General features: G+C 39.6%; 2 protein-coding genes across 3 annotated transcripts; both read left to right on the top strand.

Moving 5' to 3' along the window:
* The first annotated feature begins 96 nt into the window (after positions 1-96).
* Positions 97-22,183, top strand: LOC115426423 (soluble lamin-associated protein of 75 kDa-like). 2 transcript variants are annotated; one of them, XM_030144547.1, is made up of 12 exons: positions 97-222; positions 7,820-7,956; positions 10,872-11,060; positions 13,537-13,708; positions 14,286-14,465; positions 14,565-14,687; positions 15,959-16,086; positions 16,179-16,209; positions 16,327-16,429; positions 19,178-19,274; positions 19,725-20,614; positions 22,154-22,183. In XM_030144547.1, the coding sequence occupies exons 2-11, from the start codon at positions 7,822-7,824 to the stop codon at positions 20,523-20,525; spliced, it is 1,959 nt and encodes a 652-aa protein (XP_030000407.1). In that variant the 5' UTR covers positions 97-222; positions 7,820-7,821; the 3' UTR covers positions 20,526-20,614; positions 22,154-22,183. The 2 variants fall into 2 exon arrangements, with proteins under 2 accessions (XP_030000407.1, XP_030000406.1); XM_030144546.1 differs by having other exon boundaries at positions 15,956-16,086.
* LOC115426251 (microtubule-associated protein futsch-like) lies at positions 20,621-26,821 on the top strand. The gene is made up of 2 exons (XM_030144253.1): positions 20,621-23,131; positions 24,038-26,821. Exons 1-2 carry the CDS (start codon positions 20,813-20,815, stop codon positions 26,819-26,821), a joined length of 5,103 nt encoding a protein of 1,700 aa, XP_030000113.1. The 5' UTR covers positions 20,621-20,812.
* Positions 26,822-26,973: the final 152 nt, after the last annotated feature.

Raw genomic sequence — 26,973 nt, 5'->3', positions numbered from 1 at the left:
AAGTCAGGGTTGCTCCAGCAGCTGCCGTCCGTGATTTGAGGATTTCGCAGTTATAGGATTATAGTTTAGTTGCATAAGGCAGCTGCACAGGATTGGTGGTTTCAACCGAGCATGCGCACAATGTCGCGCCCGCAACAAAAACATAAGCGTATGTTTTTGTTGTTCTATTAAGTCGAAAGTTTTAAACAACTGGTTTTGAAAAACATCTCACGAAGACTAACGGTGAGTTGCTGTGTGTTTTTGCTTCCTGTTGCTCGGCTCTGCGCGTTTACTTTAAGTGCACTGGGGGAATTATAAAAATGAGGACGGGATGAATGTAGTGATCTACGTCTGAGTGGAAACAGGCTTAAATATAGAGCAGCGGGAGGACGGCTCACAGCTCCGGGATAACACGCGCACTGGAACACAATTCAGCTCTACTTATTCCACCTGAGAAACTCGACGAAACTTCCTCCACTCTCCTTTATTCCTATTTAGAACAAAATGTTCTCAACATATCCTGCGTCTCCGAAATAGCTCCTGTGTAAATTTTCCTTTTGGTCACTTTATCAAACAGTCTGTTCGACTAATGCAACGATTTAAACATGGAATTAAGCTACAGATATTAATATTATATGCATGCGTGTGTCTTTTTTCACCCCGTTTGGAGTCGGTTGGTATTCATCACTGGCGGTGTGGCTGCCGCCCCCTCCCCCCTACCAATAACTACTATACACTTGAGAACGTCATGTTCTTTGTATTTGTAATAACATGGCTTTCTGTATCCCTGCACAAATGCACTTCATTGCTGCTTCATGTGACTTTGTGACTTAGTTAATGTAGAGAAAAGTGAGAAAGTGCACGCGCTTGCTTTGTGCAACAGCTCAACGTGCATGTGAGCAAGTTTAATAAAGTTCCATTTACCTTTAAGTGTCTAAGTCAACCACAAATACATGAACATTTGAAATTTGTCCACAAACCATTTATTTTTTTCTTCAGTTTGGACTAAGGAGTTCATTTGTCAAATGGTATAAAGGGAACACAATGTACCCAAAGGCAGGATCCAGCCCAAACATGTTACCAACTTTACACAACTCAACAGATTTTTTTTTTTTTTTCTTTCTTTTTTTTTTTTTTTAAATACCCATAGCCTTTTAGTCGACTTTTGGTCACCACCTTTGGTTGTTTAATAACTAATTACAACCAGTGTTGTGTCAGTAACAGTGTCATGTTGCACTCTGACTGGAAAAGACCCAACAGGTTAGATGTTAAACTGGTTTGTTGTGGCTGAGTAGCTGGAGGAAAGGAACTAAGAAAACTAATTACAAAAACATGTCACGTCACATGCCTGACTTGTAACACACAATTAAAGGCTACAGCAGGAACATTAAAATCATTTTAGTTCAGGTTCCACATTCAGCCCAACATGGTCTCAAATGGGTCTGACCAGTTCAATAACATAAATAGCCTATAAATAATGTCATCTCCAAACTTTTTTGTATGCTTTAGAGTGAAAAAGAAAAATTACATTATGAACATGTTTATATTTACAAACTATCCTTTAAAATAATTTAAATAACATGACCAACCTGAAATTTTTAAAGAAAAATAAGTGCAATTTTAACAATATTATGCCTCAGTTTATCATTTACACATGTGTACACATTATAACTCACGGATAACAGTGCATATCAAAGACACAAAACATTTAGTAAAAGTCAGAATATTGGTCAAATTGCATTTATTTCTCTTAAGACATTTCACGTTGTTTATATTTGTTCAGGTTATTCACATTTTTTGTGAGAGGACACTGTGTAAATCTAAGAATTTTCATGTAATTTTACTTTTTTACACTAAAGCAAAGAGAAAACTTTAGAGTTGTCATTATTTATATGTTGTGATAGTATTTTACTGGTCTGATCCATTTTAGATCATATTGGCCTGTGTGTGGAACCTGAACTAAAATAACTGTATAATAATCTAATAAAATATAATCATATTTTGACACCGCCCTGCGATGAACTGGCGACTTGTCCAGGATGTACCCCGCCTTCGCCCCTATGTAGCTGGGATAGGCGCCAAGTTACCCCCGTGACCCTAGTGAGGATAAAGCGGGTTCAGAAAATGAATGAATGAATATTTTGACACCATTGACTATTCATTTCATTCATGACATTCATTTCTATTGCAGCTGATCTATTAGGGAAGACTGAACCTGCCAAATTAAAAAAAAATATATACAGAAATATAAAAATGGCTTGATAAGTTAATTTCCGTGCCATTTATGTATCTATTTTGTCCGTATTTATATTTTTCTTCATTTAATTTTTATCTCTGCATTTATTTCTGCATTGCTTTCTATTTACATTGTCTTTGTCTCTTTTCTTGTTTATTTCTATAATCGATTTTCATCTGACATCTTATTAATTTATTGTCTTTTTTTATTCATAGCCATATTTATCTCTTCAGTATTCCCCTTTTGCACTTTCTTCCTCTATTTATTTCTGCATCGACTATTTATTTCTGCATTGCTTTCTTTTTACATTTTATTCCTCTATTTATTTCTGCATTGCCGATTTATTTCTGCCTGGTTTTCCATTTACATTTTCTTCAATATTCTCCCTTTTGCATTTTCTTCCTCTATTTATTTCTGCTTCGCCTATTTATTTCTGCATGGCTTTTTATTTCTTTCTTTATGCATTTATGCCTCATTAGGCAAATTAGGGGGGCGGTCTTTAAAGACGTGTTCTTAGGTCAGCTCTTGGCAAGGCAGATTTATTTGTATAGCACAATTCATACACAGGACAATTCACAGTGCTTTACAAAAATGGAAAAGAGACCGGTTAAAAACACACAATTAAAACATAATCAATCAGCTCTTCTCCTATTTGTCAATGTGTATTTGGCTGCTGTGCTTATCAGTGCCAAGTAAAGCAGGAAATAGCTGGTGCTCGTGGTCTCGGTAGAGGGACATGAAACTGTGTTGTTTGAAAACCAGCAGCATTACTGCTGCAGTAAATCCCACAGTCACTGAGGACTTGACTGTTTGGTATGGATAGAGGAACCCAGTGAGTGTTTGGGTCACGGACCGACCTCTGGGATCACATAACACGGGTGATCCAGATGCAGTTGGAATCAGGGCATCCAGTGTGGTTCACATTAGATCACTGATCCAGATTAGACTACTGCAAACTGAAACGAGCCGGACGAGACCCAACGGGTCAGGCCGGGTTTTGATAAAACCTCAGGGGTGCCGTTCAGAGGCACCGGTACTGGTTTCATAGCGTTATGAACTGTGGCATGAAGCCACAGAACCTGTGCCTTCACATACCCCCGTTGTCTCTTGATTTCTTTTTTTTTGTTTGTTTTCTCTCTTTATGGGCTCAGCTGGCTGACAGGCAGCTGTCTGTACCGATAAGGCAGCAGCCAACACCAACTGTACTCCCAGTCATCATTGCCCATTTTTCTGACACCTTTGCTTGTGTATCCTCTTTTATTTGGACATTTTACCAGGGAGTATCTCACACAACTTTTTTTTTTTTTTTTTTTTTTTTTTTTTCTTTTTTCCTACTTGTCTAGTCCAGCGTCCTAACAGCAGAATGTTAGTGTGGTTCCTTTTGGTACTGAACAAATTTGCTTTGCCAAGGGTAACTTCATAAGGTATATGAAGCGCCCTTTGATATTCTGGTGTGTTTATTAAGGAGTTTTGTTGAACCACATTTCGATGCCGGACCTGACATGGGGGGGGTGTAGAAGAAGGGGAGAGAACAACAAGAGAGAAGAAGGTGGCGAAGACCCTCACAAGAAAGTATCAACAATACAAACAGTAACAACCATGGAGACAATTATAATGGTAACAATAACTACAACCAGAACTGAGTAAACTGGGCAGAAGAGAGAGAAAAAAACCAAAACAAACAAAACTACAAAAAAACAAAACAAAACAATAACTATGAAATACATAAGACCTATGAAATGTTGAGTGTTGAAGAAAGCATGAACAAAGTACTGTATACCACGTTCGCACAAATAATACCTATAACACGTAGTACCAGTAACAAATCCACACATCACTTGTTCACATTCATCTGCTGTGACAGAGTGAACCAGGCAAACAGACTGAGGTGAAAAACACAGGCATGCAACTGCAACCGCACTCCCTCCAAGGATAAGGGACCGACCGAGAGGGCCCCAAGGCCCGGCCAACCAGCAGACACCTCAGAGAGGGCAGATCCAGCCCCCCCCCCCCCCCGAGAGGCAACAGTGTGCCCGCCCCGAAGATGGTCGAGGGAGGCCTCCACCAGAGGCCCCACAGCAGCACAGCACAGGCCCCAGGGGGCCAGGGATGCCAGCCGTCGCCCCCCTTCCCCCCCACTGGGGGCCAGCCACCCAGGGGCAGCCGAGGCACCGGTCCCCGAGCCCCACGAGCCCAGGAGCCCCCTGTCTCCCCGGGCAGGGGTCCCACCCAGCACACTGGGCGGCCAGGCCGGCCCAGACAGCCACTCGCTGCAGGCCAGTGCGCACCCTGATGCCACAGCCAAGTGTCCCAGGGGCCCAGAGGCCCACCCCCCCATTCCACTAAGCCCAACCCCCGAACCCCACACACCCTCCAGTCCCCCACTCACCCACACAAGCATATGCACACACACCCACCGATTCCCAGACATACACACCACCCATCCCACATGTTTGACCATTCACACACACACACAAACACCTCCACCCATGCCCATACCCCCACCTACCCACACGCACGCCCTCACATACACATCTACATGTACACATGTACCCACACCCATCAACAGCCCCTTCCACAGACCTGCACACACACCTGCACGCACCAGACACGCGTATCCGGAGCGCCGGCCCCCGGCAGTGGGGGGGGGCTGGTGTCCCTGGCCCCCTGGGGCCTGTGCTCGGCTGCTGTGGGGCCTCTGGCGGGGGCCTCTCTCGACCATCTTCGGGGCGGGCACACTGTTGCCTCTCGGGGGGGCGGGCTGGATCTCCCCTCTCTGTGGCGTCTGCTGGTTGGCCAGGCCTTGGGGCCCTCTTGGTCAGTCCCTGATCCTTGGAGGGAGTGTGGTTGCAGTTGCATGCCTGTGTTCTTCACCTCAGTCTGTTTGCCTGGTTTACTCTGTCACAGCAGATTAATGTGAACAACTGATGTTGTGTGGATTTGTTACTGGTATTATTTGTTATAGGTATTATTTGTGCGAACGTGGTATACAATGTTTTGTTCATGCTTTCTTTTCTTATATTCAACATTTCATAGGTCTTATGTATTTCATTGTTGTTTTTTTTGTAGTTTTGTTTGTTTTGTTTTTTTTCTCTCTTCTGCCCATTTTACTCAGTTCTGGTTGTAGTTATTGTTACCATTATAATTGTATCCATGGTTGTTACTGTTTGTATTGTTGCTGTTATTGTTATTGTTGTTACTTTCTTGTGAGGGTCTACGCCACCTCCTTCTCTCTTGTTCTCTCCCAGTCTTCTACGCCCCCCCCCCCCCCATGTCAGGTCCGGCATCAAAATGAGGTTCAACAAAACTCATAATAAACACAGTAGAATATCAAAGGGCGCTTCATATACTTTATGAAGTTACCCTTGGCAAAGCAAATTTGTTCAGCACCAAAAGGAGCCAGACTACCATTCTGCTGTTAGGACGCTGGACTAGACAAGTAGGGAAAAAAAAAAAAAGTAGTGTGAAATACTCCTTGATAAAATGTCCAAATAAAAGAGGATACACAAGCAAAGGTGTCAGGAAAATGGGCAATGATGACTGGGAGTACATTTGGTGTCGGCTGCTGCCTTATCGATACAGACAGCTGCCTGTCAGCCAGCTGAGCCCATAAAAAAATAAAAAAATAATGTGACCCACACGGATGCCCTGATTCCAACTGCATCTGGATCACCCATGTTACATGATCCAAGAGGTTGGTCCATGAAGCGAACCAAAATACTCTCTCAGTTCCATATCCACACCAAACAGTACACAAAGACCACATACAGCCTGGTCTATTCAGTACTGACTGAACAGCCCTTCGAATAGAAATTAACCAATAGGAGAAGAGTTGACCTAAGGACACGCCTTTAAAGACTGCCCCCCTCATTTGCCTAATGAGGCACAAATGCATATAGAAATAGAAAGTCAAATGACATCTACAAACAATATGTGCACTGCAGTCTTCAACACATTTGTATCCAACTTACTAACAACTTCAAATGGAACCAACATACAATTTAAAAAAATCAAAGCAAATATTTGTAATGTTTGTGTGAAAGCTTAAAAGTTTAAAGGAGTAAGTGATAGTTCCACTGTAGAAAAGTGAGCACATTGTCTGCCTTTTTGTCATTGTCTTTTCTACGTTTTGCTCCATGTTGTTTGTGTTGATCAGGAAAATTTTAATTGAATATTTAAAAAAAAACATTTTGATTAATCACGTAAGATCTAGTGAACAACAGGCATTCAGTTATAATGAATGATGTAGGAGATAGGAATAACGTGGGAGAGACAAAAAAAATATTTTTAGAACTACAAATTAACTATACTCTGTCAATTCCTGTTTGTTTTTTTTGGTGTTCAAATTTTAACCCTCTTTATTCAGGCTAAAGTGACACCCTGGAGGAGTTGCTTAGGTTAGTTATATTATATTTGTTTTTTGTTGTTTAGTTTTTAGCATCATTTTCTTGAGCTTGGTTTGGATTTTAACCTTACGGTCCACTACAACAACTCACAGTAAAACTTGAACATTTTTAAGCATGCCATTTTAAATTTTCAGTCTACATTAACAATCTAAATCTGTGTTTTTCAACCTTGGGGTCAGGACCCCATGTGGGGTTGCCTGAAATTTCTAGTAATTGATAAAAAAAACAAAAAAAAACCAAAACCTTACTAATAAAAAAATATATGGTGAGTTGAGAGAGATAATCACAATACATAAAAGACATAACAAACTGTGAAGCTGAAACTGAAGCACTGTGGTACTGTTAAATCTTTCAAATGTTCATTGTGGTCAGTTTAAGATACTACAGCTCTTTCATAAATCGTAGTTTGAGTTATTGTTTGTTCAGTATTAATTCAGTTCAGTAATAAAATTCTCACTTTGTGCAGTAATCTCAACCTGGCTTTTCTGCCTCTGTCCATAATAATATACATTATATAGACTAAATGTCATCAACAATTAATGTTTTTTTTTGCAGCATAGTATAGCAAAGTATTACATGATCAAAAACAAATTAATTTTAGCAAAACAAATTTCTTTGTTTTGAATGTCTGGGGTTGCCAGAAATGTGTGATGTTAAAATGGGGTAATGAGCCAGAAAAAGCTGGGAACCACTGGTCTAAATTTATCAAAAACAGACAATAAAGAAAACTGTCAATGTCAATAGGAGTGATTTAAATTCAGTGATTTGTTTTAGATGAGGAACAATACATGTTTTCACCTCATAGTCTCCAAAAGTCTCTAACAACACCAGAAAAAGTTGATAGATTTGTCACTAGTGGCTCTTTGGATAAAGAATCTCTACAGGACTCAAACAAACCACTAAATATACCAACAAAAAGTGTCTAAGTTAGAAACACTGACTTTTGCAGGTACAGACAGACCATGTGTTTTTCTGACTGTGACACAGAAAATCATTTGGTGGCATTTCGAGGAAAACTGTGTGCTTTACTGTAGTGTTTGAGTCACTTTACAAAAGTTGCTAAAAGTTTCCAAACAAATTTTAAATGTAGCTAAACTTTTTTCAGGAAGGAAGGATTTATCAGGAGGAAGAAGCTGCTTGAGATTCGTTTTTCATCACTGATCTGAGTGTGTGTCACCTCTCCATTTGTGTTGTGCAGGGATGAAGTTTCCTGTGGATTTACTGGCACATGTTAGCCAGGAGGAGCTGGAACGTTCGGCTCAGAATTACATGAACACTTTACTCTACAGCAACCCTGATTCTCCAGAGTCCATCACCCTGTCTGACTCCACTGAGGTAAAACATAACATGTATAACACCACAACATGTCAATGTGAGTCAAGTGAGTCAGTAGAATCCAATGTTGTTTAATGTACAGGGGGCTTGTGCAGGTCTTGAAAGTCTTAAAAAGTATGGAATTTTGAAACGCTGTTTTCTAGACCTTGAAAAGTCTGGAATTTTGTGTGAAAGTCTTAATAAAGTCTGGAAAAGTTCCTCTCATAGTTGAATTTTAGAGTATGCTCAAAGGCACAGATAAGAAATACATGAGGAAAGCTGATAAAAACTTGATATGATTTGGCTAACCAGTTGGTACTGGAATGATTCTAGTGAAACTTGTTTGTATGATATCCATGCACTTTTGAAAACGTTTCTGTCAGTAAAACACAATTTACTGCAAATTATGCATTCATTTATGTTAGGGCTGTCAAAATTAACACGTTAACGTGGATTAATCCATCATCATGATTAAGCTGATTAAAAATTTTAATGCATTTAGCCCATCTGCAGCACAGAATGACACCTGAACATCTCTGCCAATGCATTTGGGGCAGTTTGTCCAAGTAGAGTTACCGTTGCGCATGAACAAATGGTCAGTTGATCTGGTAGTGACAGGCAGCAGAACCAACCCATAAAGATGGAAGGCACAAAACAGCATGTCTGGATGGAAATATGAGGACAAAAAACTCAAGATGGAAGAGTTGCTTACAATTGTTTTGTTGAAAAAGTTGAAGGTGTTTAATAAACATGTTAAATGCATATATATTTTCTTTTTTCTTGAGTTTGTTTGCTCATGCAAAATTAAACGTGATTAATATAGATTAAAAATGAATGATTTTTAATCATAATTGAAATTAATCCACAGCAACCCTGTGAATAATCTGATTAAAAATTGTAATGTTTTGACAGCACTAATTCATTCATTTATTTATTAAAATTAACTTTTCTACAACACACAACAGGTGCAATGTCAACTAAAAAAAGTAGGCACGCAAGTATAAAAGTACATAGAGTCAAAGTCTTGGGGAAAAAATTCGTTTTGAAAAAGTCTGGAATTTTAAATATGGATAAAGAACAAGCATCCTCAATGTAGTATATATAATTGATCAACCATGTGGAAACAACTTGAGTTAGATTTTATCAGTTTTTATCAATAAGACTTAAATACTTACACGTTTGCGCATCACTTATCACAGTAAATAGTAAAGCAGTATACCCATCTTGCTGTCAATGTAACCTACTACTCACTGTTAATTTATTTATTATTATTTTCACTGTCATTTTTAGTCAAATAAATTTTTATATTTTTATCTTCACTTTATCTTTCTTTCGTATTTAATGCCTCTTTTCATGTGCAGCTGTACATATGAATTTTCCTCCAACAAAGTATAATCTTATCTTATAACTATTATTTCATAGTTGGTTTCTTACTATTATCTGTAGTTAACATAATTATCAATCATAATGGTGATAATACTGTCCATTCGGCTGTGACAACAGCAGAAATACAGAGACACATCATCTTTGATAAATCCCCAGGAAGAAATTCATTTTCCATCAGCTCAAGAAAATAAAAGATCAAACATAAATAAATTAAACTGGTACTTATAGAATAAGGTGTTGTACTATTTGAACTGTATTGAATAGGAGTTGGGGATCTCCGTTCTGTCTTGCATATTAATTAGAGCTGCAGCTATCACTAAGTTTTGTAATCAATTAATCTCTGGATTCAATTCAATTAAACCATTATTTGACTACATGAAAAAAAAAAGTCAAAATGTGACATGAAAAAATAAAGCCAAATATGTTTAATGTCAGTGTGAAAGCTTAAAAGTTTAAAGGAGTAAGTGATGGTTCCAGTGTAGACGTGAGCATATACAGGTACATCTCAAAAAAATAGAATATCATGAAAAAGTACAATGTTTTTTGTCACTTGTTTCAGAAACCCATATATTATATAAACTCATTTGACATAGAGTGAAATATTTCAAGCCTTTATTTCTTGAAATTTTGAGGATTATGGCTTACAGATAACGAAAACCCAAAATTCAGTGTCTCAGAAAATTAGACTATTATATAAAATCAATTTAAAAAAAAAAAAGGATATTTTAAACAGAAATGTAAGGCTTCTGAAAAAGTGTGTGTATTTCTATGTACTCAATACTTGGTTGGGCCCCCTTTTGCATAAATTACTGTATTAATGCATGGAGGCGATCAGATAGATATACATAGAATACATAGAAATGAAGAGACTTTTCAGAAGCCTGGCATTTCTGTTTAAAATATAATTTTTACCTTTAAGGAGGTTATGTTTTTGCTGGTGTTGGTTTGTTTGTCTGTCTGTCTGTCCGTGTGCAGGATAACTCAAAAAGTTATGGACGGATTTGGATGAAAATTTCAGGAAATGTTGATACTGGCACAAGGAACAAATAATAACATTTTGGTGGTGATCTGGGGGGCACTGATCTGCCTTGGCATAGGTCGGCACTCTGAGTGCTTTTCTAGTTTTAATTGATCTTATGTCATTTTAAAATTTTCTGAGACACCGAGTTTTGCATTTTCATTATCTTTAGCCATAATCATCAAAATTTCAAGAAATAAAGGCTTGAAATATTTCACTCTATGTCTAATGTCTCTATAATATATGTGTTTCACTTTCTGAAATAAGTGACAAAAAATATTGTGATATTCTGAGGTACGCTCCATATTATCTGTGTTGATCTTGGCATCATGTGCACCACAATGAGTGTGTGAAACAACAGTGGAACCAATGTTTAATATCAGCGAAATTAAGGAAACAAAGCATTGATTCAGGAAAATTAATCAAATATGCCCTGCGATGAACTGGCGTAATTTCATACAGATTTCTTTTAATTTGATTTCTGCTGGCGCTGTGGCAGTGTATGGATGACATGTCATGAATCTGTCCTCAGGCAATCATAAACATTTCGACCGTGGGCTTTATTCCTCTCTATGGATCCAGTGATAAACAGAAGATACTGGCCCTTTTCACTGGTCCCACTGATCCATTCACTCCTGTGGCTCTATACCTGTTGAACCAGTGGTGGACCATCAGTGACATTCTCAAGACAGAAGATAATGATCGTGATGGAGCTGTGGAGGTATGAAGAAACAAATCTTTATCAGGATTACAGATCTTAACCTGCAATGTTAATTTAAACATGCTCTAAAAAGTGGGTCATTTTCAACTGTTGTCCTTGGTCAAGTGTTAAATTACCAAGTAAACAACCAAACAATATTCAAAGTTAGAATAGAGAAAGTCAAGTACCATGTAAGGTAAATGAATACAAACAGTTGACAGAGATAGTACTAAGTAGTTGACACAGGTGGTTATCCCACTGTTACAACCCAGCTCAGCTAGGGGTTAGAGCAAATAGAGGTAGTAACTAAAGAAACCAGGGGGTAGCAGATGTAAAGTGCCATTTTCTCTTATTTGTAGCACTCAGGTTGAATACTCAAAAAAAATAAACACAGAACAGAGAGAGGGCTGAGCAGACACTGCCAAATTAAACCAAAATGAAGCTATCCTACCTGGGGCTAGTAGTGAGCCCAAAAGAAATACTCAGTAACAAAAAGAGGACCACTAACCACTTTGACTAAAATAAAACAGCTACTTCTTCTCCAGAAGGCCACTCTTTTTAAAGTCACAAATTTACAAAGGTTTGCTATAGATGAGTTTCAGTGTTTATTAACAACAGTGATGTCATTAAGATGCATGCGCAACCTGGAGGCAAAAACATGAGTACCAGCTACCAGCCGGCTCACTTCAGCCACGTACACCTCCAGGCTCTCCCCTGGAACACATGAATAAGCCGATATGTTAGCTCTAAAACGGTCTACGTATTAACTGTCTCTGACCAAAAGCCAATCCTGTCTTCTCTTTCATGGCCGCATAATTTGACTTGACCGCATCGGGAAGGCTGTCCCATAGTAGAAAAGCGGGGAGTATTCTCACCAGCTCCCCGCTGAACTCACTGGTGTCGCCCACTGTAGCTCTGACTGCCACTTCCAGCTGCCTCAACCAGCTGAGGAAACTCTGGCTGCCATCGCTGGCAAAGGGAGCAGGTAGATCCACAATCACTCTCTCTCTATAGGGTGATAGGCCAGGGGAAGCCCTCCTGGTAGGTTTAAAGGGGTCTTCATCACTGTACCACATGATGACAGTGCTTTTTTTCCACGCCGCTAAGTGCAACAGGCACGCAGGCGAACTATACTGATAAGCAATGCTAACTGTGGTAATAACTATAAACAGCGGTCGGCAGAACAGAACCACCACTGCCACCAGTGTAACCGAGCGGTCTTTATGCCTAACCTATACTTGGTGAAAACAAAGTAATAAACTGCACATAGGAGTTTAGCAGGTCCATCCATAGGTGCGGGTTTTATTCCATCACGTTTTCGTTTAACACGCTACAAAGTCGGCGTGACTTCTGCCTCCAAGATGTGCATGCAGCATGACTTAATGTATGCATACGTCACATGAAACTTGTCTATTAATATAACATAAGCCAAAAGGGCAAAACAAAACTCTATGCTCATACTGTGTACCAGTGGGCAGAATCTACAAACGAAAGGAAAGCTAATTAACCAAAATTCACAGCAGCTGGTGGACACACTCAGGTGCTGGAACAAAACACATTCACTAGAATAGACAAAGAACTAGTCTTAACAATACTTAATCGAGCGATCAGAGTTCACAACAGAACACAAGCAGAATGGTCACACACAAAGGCTTCCGAAGCAAACTGAGCCATGAACACACTACAGCCACCCAGAGCAATCAGCTGGAGGATGTTAAATATGATTAGCTGGTGGGCAGGGCTCAGGTGGGTGCTGGAGAAGAAATGTGCAAATACAAAATAATTATGATATTAATATTGATATTAATATTAATATTAATGGATTGGATTTCTATAGCACTTTTCAAGGCACCCAAAGCACTTTACATTAATGATTCATTATTTAATAGCTCGCACATTCACGCTCTGGTGGTGGTAATCTACATACGTATCTACAGCTGCTGGGCAGACTGACAGAAGCATGGCTGCCAACGGCCCCTCCCACTACCAAACATTCACACACATTCATACAGCAGTGTGAGTAATACTTTAAATGCCGTTTTTGTCATGTAAATAAACCATATTTTTCGATGCAAAAAAACACCAAAAGTTTTTTTTTCTTCAATCTACTATGTTACTTTTTTTTTTTTGTTTGTTTTTTTTGCAGCCTGACATATGTCAATGATGGCTTAGTATGCATTGTTATTTTTTGTGCTACGTCAGATGTTCTAAAATGTGTCAATGCACATTTTTTACTCACTTCAGAGAAGGGTGCTAGTGTAGTAATTTTCCAATGTTTACTATGTGCTGATTTTAGTGGTTGGGTCAGAATATTATAAATCATGCAAAAAATTAACAATTTTTGAATTCTGAACTAATACAAATTGTGAAAAATAATATGTCCTTTTATAACATGAAGTGCAAAGTGTGCATAATCTGCTCACCTGGATACTGGAAGGTTCATACTTTGCAAAATATTTGGACTCAAATAACATGCTGTTTTCTCTGTGTCCATCAGGTTCAAACAGTTGGTGAGAGAATTGTTTTGTACAGTCTTAATCGTGTGATCTACAGAGCCAAGGAGATGAGCTCTGAAGAGCTGCCCTTCCTTTGTCATGGAGAGACAGACTACGCCAAAATCCTGTGGCATAATGGAGAGGCTGTGGGATTCTACTCTGTCAAACCATCAGGTAATGACATGCATGTAGAGCTGCAGAGTCTTACTAGTTCTTTTAATTTGGTGAAGCAAATCACCTTGTCTGATGTTCAGTTGTACAACCTGTGTATGGGCAAAATTTTACTGAAAACAGCTTAGATACAGCTCTGTATATTTGGATATCCAGCACCTTAAAGCAAAGGCTGTTTATGTGTGACAAACTGCAGGATAATCCATTTTATTTTTGTTTGCACTCTGCTGATGGTGCTTTTTTTTTTCAACATTACCAAAGAACACAATTTCTTGAGATGAACAAGCAAATCAAAACAAGCCAAATTCCATCCCCACCCCCCCAGTTTGTTCATTTCTTGGTTGAGGATCAGGTTAGCAAGTTATACTTTATTTTGGTTCATTTTATGGAGCGAAAAATACATTTCTGTTCAACTGAACACCACAGAGGGCTACTGTTTACTTGTCCTCAGGCATTTCCATCACATGTGTCCTGTCTCTTCTTGTTACCTGAAGTAAAGTCTGAAGGGGTCTGAGATCTGATGGAAATGATGCTGGTGATGTTTACTTAATTGTGCTTCTTTTCTTTTTTTCCATTACAGGAAGCTTATGCAGCTCTTTTTCAACCAGAAGCTATCAGCTTCCTGTGATGGACTCAATATTTGTTAGAAAATGTCACCGTGGTAATGGCTATGGCCTCCAAATGCTTAAGGACTATGTGCTCAGTTTCACTGACAGCTCTCTGGGGTTGAGGTACCCTCTGGCAACAGCCATGTACAAAGGTACTAAATCCAATGTGTTGCTGAAGCACAGTCATGTACAGTCATGTAAGAATCTAATATTTGTGTTCTTTACTATTCTACCAATCCTCTGTGTTCTAGTGTGTCAGAAGTACCTGTCTCAGTATCCAGGAGATGCGGATTTGCTGTGGGAGGTTCAGAGCATTGGTGGCCCCAACCAAAGAACCAACATTGCCAAGAAGATCCAGGTCATGGACCTAAGCGGTAGGAGACACAATAAACTGGCTGTTTTATTTTACAAAGGCCACATCTCTTCAGAAGAAAATCTACTTATTCAGAAAATGTGAAGAGGGAATTTAGAGTATGTAGTATTTATTTCTTCCTATTTTGAAACAATTCTAACAAACAAATGGTATGGAAGTAATTTAGAAAAAATTACTGGCCAAATATGTCTGTACATTCTAAAAGCCAATTCAAGCTGATGGATATTTCTTGCCAGTCTGCTGCATTTTACAATTATATTTGTGGAATTACAGATTTTTACTGTCACCCCTCAGTGAACTGCCTCTTGTATACTGTTTGTCTTTTTGCACACACAGGAGAATGGATTACATGGTGCATTTAAGGGCACCTCATTTTTTTGTTTTTTTGTTTTTTACAGTCTTTCTTTCTTTGTGCAGCACAACAAACAGACAGGGTTTTTATGGTGTTTTCAAGAACACCTTGAAAATTCAGAAAACAATATTTCCACAAAGGTTAGATTGTGTATATTTTTCATTTCTTTTTTAATAATCATTTCATTACATAAACATCTATTCTCACTTTCTTGATCTTTCATTTCAGCATTTTTCACAAGTAGATATTGAAATAATAGTGTCTCCCTTTAATTTCTAAATAGGCCTATTTTAAAAGATTCTATTAAAGATTATCTGCAAACTGCATTCTTGTACAAGTCCATGTATCTTAGTGGTAACCTTCCAGTTGTTTAACTACAGCCTTTTTAATAATTAATTACTAACATCATAGTCATATGCATACGCTGTGTTTGGCCACAGGTTTTACAGACTTTACATTGTTGCTGGAATTCTGGCTTACATGCAATTGATGATCTCTGTATGCATTTAAATGTAGTTGTCACATACAGGTGAAATTAGTGATTGGAGACCAAAAAAATATTTTGCAGCAGCCTGTTAATATTTAGGGAACTGCATCTTTTAGTAATTATGCGTTGGCTTCATATTTCAACCTTGGAAATTATGACCTGTAAACAAAATCTTACTTCAGCAGAGCCTAAAGTTCAAAGAATTTTGCCAGATAAGATTTTTTATGTATAATCCTATGCATCATGGTAAAAACTCAACAAAATTACTCAACAAGTTTGTCTTGTACTCTGTCACCTTTAATTGTCAAATATTCATTTTCATTATGTTAGTCATGGATTAAAATAAGTTTATTAAAATTGTGGGATGTTAATCTAAATATTGTATGCATTGTCAGTTTTCTAATCTTTTTTTTTTTCATTCTGTTTTCAGCAGTGTCCAAGAGACTGATGTACACTGAGGAGCCGGTTGTGATCATGGGAGAGAGAGAAAAGGACACAATAACCACAGTGATTAAAGAAGCGGATTCTGTGACGTGCTCAAAGTGCACAGTGGAAATTTTGGTACATTTTCAGAATTTGAGCACAAAATTGGCACTACAGCAACAACGTAAAAGTAAAACTGCATAATAATTTGATTTAATTTTGATTTGTAGGAGGGGGTGACAGCAGTAAGAGCCGCTGAAGGTGAGCATTTAGTTAAACTGGTATATTACATTTTGGTGTGGACTGCATATCGTATATTATAGAAACATGTATCAGTGTAATATAATCAGTGCAAGTTATGTATTTTTGTGCAATCAGAGGCTGATGAAGTACCTGTTGCTGCTTGGGACAGGAACAATGTGTCAAAACAATGGAAGATAGGAGAAAACATCACAGAAGACAAGATAGAAAAAGTCATTAGGTAAGAGCAAAATATCTTTTCTAGAAAACAGAGTAAACTATGAGTGTTAACACAACTAAGCAAGTGGGTTTCAGGGGACCAGAGTGCTGCCTAATTGACATGACAGGCACAATTTTTAGTGCAATATTGTTTTATGTAAAATGTCTTAGACAAAGGTGCTCAGAGGCGCTTACAGGAACATTGGCTGCCAAAGGAGGAGATTATTTTGTTGGTTGATTTCAGCTCCCACTTTATAAAATATTAACAAACCACACTTTTATTTCGGACACAGGTGTGAAACATACAACCTGTGGGCCTAACTGGCCCGCCAAAGGGTCCATTCCAGCCCTTGGGATGAATTTGTGGAATGCAGAAATCACAATATTTATTCATACATTTTCTAAACCCGCTTTATCCTCACTAGGGTCACAGGGGTCGCTGGAGCCTATCCCAGCTACTTATGGGCGAAGGCGGGGTACACTGTGGACATGTTGCCAGTTCATCGCAGGGCTGACAGACGACCAATCACTTTCACATTCACACCTATGGGCAATTTAGATCAACTGATTAGCCCATCAGTGCATGTCTTTGGATGGTGGGAGGAAACCATAGTACCTAGAGAGAACCCACACGGACACGGGGTGGAAACTCCACACAGAAAGGTCCCAGCCCCCATTGACTGGTGTTGGAATTGAACCCAGGACCTTCTTGCTGTGAGGCATGAGTGCTATCCACTACATGTTACCTAGATATTAATTCCGTTCAATTCAATTTTATTTATAGAGCCCAATATCCCAACAAAGTCGCCTCACAGGGCTTTACAGAAATTGTTGAATTGATTAAAAAAACACAATGAAAATAAATAAACAAATAGTCAAGTAATCAGTTAGTAAACAGTAGGTGAAGCAAATGGATCAATGTCCCAGGGATCCCCCGTCCTTAGACCCTCCTTCTCGACATTCAGTGGTGTGAAAATTATTTTAGTTTAGGTTCCACATACAGACTAATATGATCTAAAGTGAGTCATACCAGTAAAATACATCATATGACAACTCATATGAACAACCTGAAATGTGTGTTACTAAATGTTTTGTGTATTTGTAGATCCACTGTGATCTGTAAGTTGTAATGTACAACTGTGCATAAATAATAAACTTAGGATGTAAGCTGTAGATGTAAACATTTTTATTATGTAATGTTACTTTTTTCACTGTTATTACTTTACTGCTCTGATCCACTTGAGATCATATTAGGCTGAATGTGGCACCTGAACTAAAAGGAGTTAGACACCCCTGATTCAGAATATTATGATTGTGCCTTCTCTAGCTTCTCTAGCACTGTACACAACATGTCAATCCAAAGTGTATATACAGGACATTTGCACTGTATGCATATCTTCTATATGTTTACCTCCACCAAGGAGGTTATGTTTTTGCCAGGGTTTGTTTGTCTGTCTGTTTGTTTGTCTGTCCGTTAGTGTGCAACATAACTCAAAAAGTTATGGACAGATTTTGATGAAATTTTCAGGGTTTGTTGGAAATGGGATAAGGAAGAAATGATTAAATTTTGGTGGTGATCGGGAGTGGGGGGGCCCACGGGGGGGGCCACTGATCAGCCTTGGCGAAGGTCTGCACTCTCCAAGTGCTTCTAGTTTCTAATTGGATCAGATCTAAGGGAACTGAATGTTTTGTGACTTGTGAAAAGCTGAAAAGTTGAAAACACTTGACTCAAGGTACCAGATTTGACTGAAACTGTGGTGACTCCTTTGGCACTAATGCATGTAGTTGTCACTAGAGCCTGACCGATTAATCGGCCAGCCGGCTGATTATAGAGTTTCACCAATTAATCAACATTGGCCAATATGTAGCCGGTGTAGCCGATATATTAACTTTTTTTGCTGCACGGAGATTCTGTCGCTCGCTGCTCTAGTGTGTGTGTGTGCTGCCCGGAGAATAAGAGGAACTTTAAAGCGAGTTAGTTTCACTTTTACTCCTGCTCGGACAATGACGCTATCACCCCCCACAGACACAATCACATAATGACAGAGCTGCAAACCCCCCCCCCCCCCCCCCCCCGCACAGTCTGACAGGGATGGACTGCCCCCCCCCCCCCCCCATCCTATGAAGTATTCACCCCCTCACACACACCCATGTCTGTGCACTTCCTGTCTACCTCACAGTTTCATTCTGCCAGCAGGCCTGGGTGTTTATAGTGTTGAGGAGACTGGGGACAGTTGTAACACGGGTCAGTTATAACTCTTGCAATTGCTCCAATCAATTAGGACTCACCTAATTCACTCTTCACATGCTCAGTTTAGTCCTTAGTCCACATGAGAAGTTGTAGTGCCGTGAGGCAGACACATCAAAATTTGTGAGTGAAAACATAATTGTGTGGTCAGAAATATTTTTTGCTCTCATTATTTTTTTGATTGCATAGTTTGCATTTGAAAGTTGTGTAAATTATATTTGACATAAACAAAGATTTATGCAACTGTTTCTCCACCTGTCCACAATTATCTAATATAAGATGATTATATCCTGTGTAGATCAGTGTTCTTATTTCATAAATCAGCCAATATATCGGTTATCGGCCTATATCGGCTGATATATTGGATATAGGCTTTTTTTAAGCCCCCGGTATCTGCATCGGCCCCAAAATCCCATATCGGTTGGGCTCTAGTTGTCACTGATGCATTTTTGCCCTGTGTTGTTTTGCCAATAGATCCTGACAAATACTAAAATTAACAAGAGATATTTAAAAATCTTTTAGAATCGAGGATATTGAGGCAGAATCCCCTGGAGAGGAGCGGGTTTCTGAGCAACAGACAACAGACGAGCATAATATTTCCGAGCAGGAGCACAATGAGGTGAGCATATATCAATCTTAAGCCTTTCTCAGTCATGCACATGCCTTCTCCTCTGTAGCTAGAATTTTTTATTTGCATTTAAAATTTTTGTGTTTCCACACTGAAGATTGAAAGAAACAGTTTCAGTGGATGGGACCAATTAGGACACTACAACATTCCTCATTTTGATATATTATATCTATACAGTTTGGATGTGAAATAACAAATAACAATTTATATAGCCCCTGCAGTAGCGGAAGAGGTGGGTATTCAGTTTTAAACTGTGATGGTGGTGATGATGATGATGATGATGATGATCACCTTTCCTTACAATTATTCAGATCAGTTTCATTTATACAACTCCAATCCCAATGCAATGTTTTCTCAAGGCAGAAGGTAAAGATAAAGACCTCATAATATTATTTAGAAAATTACAAATTATGACTACTTGACTTTTTTTTTTTTATACAGGATATGCTGCGTGTGGCCACTGAAGGTAAAACAGAGGTTGAGGATAGAGAAGATTCAGCCTCAATGTTAGACAAGGCAACAACTGTACAGGCCTCAGAGGACCTACAATCTGAATCTACAGTAGCACCTGCTGCTGAGGAGTGTCAAGACCTCTGTGGTCTAAATGCATTGTATGACTCTCAAATAGCAATTGAAAATGTGGTATCAGAAATAGAAGAGGCACAGAAGAAAGACTCTACAGTTGTCTCTAGAGAGGTTTTAGACATATGCAAGGAGGCAGAGATGGTAGAAATGGAGTGGGGAACTAAAAATGAGGCATGTGAGGAAGAACTGGCTGAAATAGTTATACAGCAAGTCAAAGGTCAGTCAACACATGCAACATCAGCAAAGAAGAAAGCTGAAAAAAGAGGACAAGCTGTTGTAAAAACTGTCCACTATGAACCTCCCCAGTTGAGATCCCACACAAAGACAGGGGAAGATGAAGGGAGGGTTTTGAGAAGAAGAACTGTTGTTGGCAGCCTTGCATCTAAATGTAAATCTACTCAACAAAGCCAAAAGACAGGGGAGAAGTTAGAGACAGAATTTTCTTCAGCTAAGGAAGTAGATGAACTGACTGGAACTGAAGGCGAATATGGTACAGATTTTATGGCAGTGCCAGAAGGGGATGAAATAGTAACACAAATCAACAAGACTGATCAAGAACAAAAGAATGATGAAGAGGCAGAAAGATCACTGATACAGGATGAAGCAAAAGAGTCTGAAGAAGAAAAGGAGCCCCTGTTGTTCAAAGAAGAGCTCTGAGAGCCAAATCCAAAGCCACTCCTCCATGCAAATCCACAAGACATAGTAAAAGGCATCAGAAACAACAGGACGAACATACAGATGATCTGGTGGAAGAAGGAAAGGAGGAAGAAGAAGCAGGCATTGTGGTAGCTGATGTGACAGAAAAGTGTGATTCTTCTGCTGATGCTTTGATACCTGATGAAGCACAGAACTTACCCAGTGTTGTGTCAGCTGATACAACTGACGAGCCTTCTAAGAAGAATGCTGGAAACTCTGACATCCCTAAACTCCATAAGGGTGCTGTCATGTTAGTGGACATGAAAACAGCCTGCCATCATCTTCAGGTAAAGAACACAGAAGAGAAACAAGCCACCAAAGTTAGTACTGCTGTAGAAAATGAAGAAATGATTTTGTCAACAGCTGGAGCATCTGAAAAGGAAAATCCAACTTCAGTGGTGGAGCAAAAAGAATTAGTACCACAGCAGGTGGAGAAGGCGGTGGAAGAAGCAGCTAGCGAAGGCGACTCTGGAAAAGACATGGAAAATGATAGAGAATTTCAGGAGAAGCAGTGTCTTCTTTCAGAGACATCTGCAGACAAAGAGGAAGACTGTACAGTACAGAATGCTCAACAGAGTACTCCATTAGCTGAGGATAATGAGGGAATGAGCCTATACAAGGAAGAGGTGCCATTGGTTCAAACAAGAGTTCTGAGAAGTGGCACAATCACAATCATTGACATACCAGGGCACAATATAATCAGAAAAACAGAGGACCAACACAGTGAGGCAGAAAAGACGGATAGGAAGACAGAGGGAAAGGCTAAGGAGGAGACAGTGGAAGGGGGAGAGGCGTGTTTAGAGCCAGTTGTAGAATTACGGCAAGAAAAGGGAATTGCAGAAGAAGCTAATTTGGAGCAAAATATAACTGAACAGCAATCAGAAGCCATAACTGAGACAGTAGCAGATAAGGTAGTACATGTCTCAGGAGAGGTCCTACAAGATGGAGAAGATGTTGGGGAGAAAACAATGATAGTATTTGAAAAAGTGGAGAATGTAGCAGACCTAACAACTGCTGCAGATAATTCAAAAGGAGGAGCACCTGAAAACCAAAATGAAACTGCTGCCGACTCAGCCTTAGTTAAAATCAATGAAGATGAGAAAATACTCACAGTGGATGAGCAGCAAAGTGAAATAGTGGCACTTAAGCTGACTGACCTCCCAAGATTGTCTGTAGTTTTAGTTGACCTGAAAAAATCCCAACATGGAGTCCAGGCAGAAGCAAATGTTGAGCTGGCACAGGAGGAGTCAATTGTTGAAATATCTGTGCCAGGTTCTTTTGTAGTGATATCTGAACCAAGACAAGGTCTGAAAGAAGAGGAAACATCAGTTGTCAAAACACAAGATCTGCATGATGGAAAGACTGCAAAAGCTATACATGGTGACGAAGACATGGAGGAAGAAAAAAGCACTGAAGAAGATGAACCAGCAAAAGAAACAAGACTTTTAAGGAGCGGAAGGAAGTCTACCTCTGCTACACCCAGACATAAATCCAAAAGAGCCCGTACACAACCTCAGACAGAGCAAAAGTTAGAAACTGAAGAAGCTGAACTATCTGAATATATACAAATTGAGGAAACCATTGCTGAGGAAACACAGGACAACCAAGAAGAGAAAATGGCAGAAAAGGAAGAGATTGAATCTACAACTCAAAAAGAAGACAACAAAAAGTCTGAAGCCCAAAACACTGACGAAGACAAAAGCACTGAAGAAGATGAACCAGCAAAAGAAACAAGAGTTCTAAGGCGTGGAAGGAATTCTGCTTCTGCTACACCCAGACGTAAATCTAAAAGAGCCCATACACAACCTCAGACAGAGGAAAAGGAAGTAAGGGAACACACTTCTTCAGCTGAAAAGATGCAAGTTAAAGAAATAAGTGCTGGAGAATTACAGAACAACCAAGAAGAGACAATGGAAGAAAAGGAAAACATTGAATCTACAACTCAAAAAGAAGACAACAGAGACTTGGAAGCTGATGTGGAAACAGTAGAAAATATTGTAGAAGAATCAGTCCCAGAACAAGGTGCAAGCAAAGACACTGTCAAAGACACAGTAGCTGATGAAAGTCTTAACAGCATACAAACCACAGATAAGATACAAGCTACTGATGAAGAAGCATCAGCTGCCAAAACAACCATTCTAGAGAGTGATCGGAAGACAATGAAAGCTACACAGGATGAGGAAGAGGAGAAAGACACTGAAGAAGGTAAACCAGTAATAGAAACAAGAGTTTTAAGGAGTGGAAAGAAGTGTGCTGCGACAATATCTAGACATATATCCAAAAGAACTTGCATACAGTCTCAGACAGAGGAAGATGATGTAGAGGAAGGAACTGCTCCAATTGAAAAGATACAACTAGAAGAAGTCATTTCTAAAGAGACACAGGATAAGCAAGAAGGGATGATAGACGACAGTGAAAAGGCTGATCCTGCCACTCAGAAAGAAGACAAAGAGTCAGAAACTGAGGTGGAAAAAGAAGCTGTGGCAGAAGAATCACTCTCAGAACAAGGCACAGTAGAAGAGACCCCAGCTACTCAAAGTGTTGAAGACCTACCAACCACAGAAGAGGCAAAGAATATAGAAAAAGAAGATATCCCAGACACTGAGGAAGACAAAAACACTGAAGATGAACCAGCAAAAGAAACACAAGTTCTAAGGGGTGGAAGGAAATCTGCTTCTGCTACACCCAGACGTAAATCCAAAAGAGCCTGTAAATGGCCTCAAACAGAAGAAAAGGAAGAAAGAGGACCCACTGCTTCAACTGCAGAAACACAAGTAGAAGAAACTAATACTGAGGAAAAACAGGACAGAGAAGAGAAGATGGAAAAAAATGAAGACTGTGGCACTACAATTCCAAAAGAAGACAATAGGCAGTCACAATCTGAAGTGGAAAAAGCAAAAACTGTGCCGGGAGAATCACTCTCAGAACAAGGTAGAGTAGAAGACACCTCAGCTGAAAGTCTTAAAGACCTACCTACCACAGATGAGGCAAACATTACCCATGAAGAACACACACCAGTTGTTGAAGCTAGAATTCTAAGAAGTGGTCAAAAGGCAGTGAAAGGTGCACAAGATGAGCAAGACATACAAAAAGACAAAAGCACCAAAGAAAATGAACCAGCAATAGAAACAGGAGGTTTAAGGGGTGGAAGAAAGTCTGTTTCTACAACATCCAGATGTAAATCCATAAGAGCCCGCTCACAACTTCAGACAGAGGAAAAAGAAGAAACTAAAGAAGCTGCGCCATCTGAATATATACAAATCGAGGAAACCATTGCCAAGGAAACACAGGACAGCCAAGAAGAGAACATTGAAGAAAAGGAAGAGAATGAATTTACGACTGAGAAAGAAGACAAAGAGCCAGAAACTGAGGTGGAAAAAGAAGAAGCTGTGGCAGAACAATCACACTCAGAACAAGACACAGAAGAGGAGGAGACTCCAGCTGCTCAACATCTGGAAGCCCTACCAGAAGAGGCAAAGGCTACCGATGAAGAAGACATACCAGTTATTGAATCAAGAGTTCTAAGGAGTGGTCAAAAGACACTGAAAGCTACACAGGATGTCCAAGACCAAGACACAGAGGAAGACAAAAGCACAGAAGAAGATGAATCAGCAAAAGAAACAAGAGTTCTAAGGCATGGAAGGAAGTCTGCTTCTGCTACACCCAGATGTAAATCCAAAAGAGCCCATAAACAGCCTGAGACAGAGGACAGAGTAGAGGAAGACACTGCTCCAACTAAAAAGATACAGCTAGATGGAGTCATTTCTAAAGAAAAACAAGTTAACCAAGAAGAGAAGACAGAGGGCAGTGAAAAGGCTGATGCTGCAACTCAAAAAGAAGACGCTGAAGAGACAGAAATTAAAATTCAAAAACAAGCAGCTGTGGCAGAAGAATCACTCCCAAAACAAGGCCCAGTAGAAGAGACCCCAGCTATTCAAAGTGTTGAAGACCTACCAGCCACAGAAGAGTCAAAAGCTACTGATGATGAAGACATATCAGTGTTGGCAAGAAGAGTTCTAAGAAGTGGCCAAATGACAGTGAAAGCTGCACATGATGACCAAGACACTGACGAAGACAAAAGCACTGAAGATGATGAACCGGCAAAAGAAACAAGAGTTCTAAGGCGTGGAAGGAATACCGCTTCTCCTACACCCAGACGTAAATCCAAAAGAGCCCGTACACAACCTCAGACAGAGGAAAAGGAAGTAAGGGAACACACTGCTTCAGCTGAAAAGATGCAAGTTAAAGAAATAAGTGCTGGGGAATTACAGAACCAAGAACAGACAATGGAAGAAAAGGAAGACATTGAATCAACAACTCAAAAAGAAAACAACCAAGACTCAGAAGCTGATGTGGAAACAGTAGAAAATATTGTAGAAGAACCAGTCCCAGAACAAGGTGCAAGCAAAGACACTGTCAAAGACACGGTAGCTGATGAAAGTCTTGACAACATACAAACCACAGATAAGGAACAAGCTACTGATGAAGAAGCATCAGCTGCCAAAACAACCATTCTAGAGAGTGATCAGAAGACAATGAAAGCTACACAGGATGAGGACAAGACAAAAGAAAAAGACATTGAAAAAGGTAAACCAGTAATAGAAACAAGAGTTCTAAGGAGTGGAAAGAAGTGTGCTGCGACAATATCTAGACATATATCCAAAAGAACTTGCATACAGTCTCAGACAGAGGAAGATGACGCAGAGGAAGAAACTGCTCCAATTGAAAAGATACAACTAGAAGAAGTCATTTCTAAAGAGACACAGGATAACCAAGAAGAGATGATAGAAGACAGTGAAAAGGCTGATCCTGCCACTCAGAAAGAAGACAATAAAGAGTCAGAAACTGAGGTGGAAAAAGAAGCTGTGGCAGAAGAATCACTCCCAGAACAAGGCACAGTAGAAGAGACCCCAGCTACTCAAAGTGTTGAAGACCTACCAACCACAGAAGAGGCAAAGACTATAGATAAAGACGACATCCCAGACACAGAGCAAGACAAAAGCACTGAAGATGAACCAGCAAAAGAAACACGAGTTCTAAGGGGTGGAAGGAAATCTGCTTCTGCTACACCCAGACGTAAATCCAAAAGAGCCCGTAAACAGCCTCAGACAGAGAAACAGGAAGAAACTGAAGAAGCTGCTCCATCTGAATATATACAAATAAAGGAAACTATTGCTGAAGAAACAAAGGACAACCAAGAAGAGAAGACAGAAGACAGATTAAAGGATGAGACAGAGGAAGATGACATAGAGGAAGGAACTCCTCCAGTTAAAAAAATACAACTAGAAGAAGGCATTTGCACAGAGACAGAGACACAGGATAACCAAGAAGAGATGATAGAAGACAGTGAAAAGGCTGATCCTGCCACTCAGAAAGAAGACAATAAAGAGTCAGAAACAGAGGTGGAAAAAGAAGCTGTTGCAGAAGAATCACACCCAGAAAAAGGCACAGTAGAAGAGACCCCAGCTACTCAAAGTGTTGAAGACCTACCGACCACAGAAGAGGCAAAGACTATAGATAAAGAGATCCTAGACACAGAGGAAGACAAAAGCACTGAAGATGAACCAGCACAAGAAATAAGAGTTCCAAGGGGTGGAAGGAAGTCTGCTTCTGCTACACCCAGACATAAATCCAAAAGAGCCCGTAAACGGCATCAGACAGAGAAAGAGGAAGAAACTGAAGAAGCTGCTCCATCTGAATATATACAAAGAAAGGACACTATTGCTGAAGAAACAAAGGACAACCAAGAAGAGAAGACAGAAGACAAATTAATGGATGAAACTACAACGCAGAAAGAAGATGACAGAGAATCAGAAACTGAGGAAGCTGTGGCTAAATCAATCCCTAAAAACGATCAAATTGAAGAACGAGAAGATGAAACCAATGAAGAGGAAAAAATTTGGATTAAAATGACAGATACGGAGACAAGTACTGAAAAGGGGGATTTGGAATTAGATACAGATCAAGAGGTAGAGATAGCTAGTCTTAATCAGGAGGAGGAAGATGAGCAGAGTTTGTCTGAAGAAGATAAACAGATAGTGATTCGAGGGAAAGTCTTAAGAGGGAGATCAGTACCTTCAATAATCGCACCGAAATACAGACGCCACAGTGCTAAAGTTCAGAAGGCAAAGGAGTCTTCCTCTGATGAAGACCCTGAACGTAAACCTAAGAGGAGGCAGTCACCTAAGAGGAGTCCCCAAAAGAGGCAAAGCTCAGAGATAACTCCAAATCGCAGGTCAAAACGTCACAGAATTTAGCATGTTGGAACAATATTGGCAAGACCACCAGCTCTAAAGTGTCATGAGATAACTTTTGTTATGATGTGGCACTATATAATTACAATATGATTTGATTTGATGGTGACAGGCACCTTTCCAAAACTGGGAAAAAAGCTAAGATGCTTTTACAT

The sequence above is a fragment of the Sphaeramia orbicularis genome, chromosome 9 (assembly GCF_902148855.1).
Source record: "Sphaeramia orbicularis chromosome 9, fSphaOr1.1, whole genome shotgun sequence".
Taxonomy (NCBI): Eukaryota; Metazoa; Chordata; class Actinopteri; order Kurtiformes; family Apogonidae; genus Sphaeramia; species Sphaeramia orbicularis.
Note: the sequence above shows the minus strand (reverse complement) of the source record. Positions and strands in the feature narration are given on the sequence as shown.

Bases quoted from the DNA above. Each gene is read 5' to 3' on its own strand.
- LOC115426423 (XM_030144546.1), top strand. From the start codon at position 7,822: ATGAAGTTTCCTGTGGATTTACTGGCACATGTTAGCCAGGAGGAGCTG. The intron at 11,061-13,536 runs GTATGAAGAAAC...TGTGTCCATCAG, and splicing joins ATCGTGATGGAGCTGTGGAG to GTTCAAACAGTTGGTGAGAG. The intron at 14,466-14,564 runs GTACTAAATCCA...TCTGTGTTCTAG, and splicing joins GGCAACAGCCATGTACAAAG to TGTGTCAGAAGTACCTGTCT.
- LOC115426251 (XM_030144253.1), top strand. From the start codon at position 20,813: ATGTTAGTGGACATGAAAACAGCCTGCCATCATCTTCAGGTAAAGAAC. The intron at 23,132-24,037 runs GCAAAGAATATA...CTACCAGAAGAG, and splicing joins ACCTACCAACCACAGAAGAG to GCAAAGGCTACCGATGAAGA.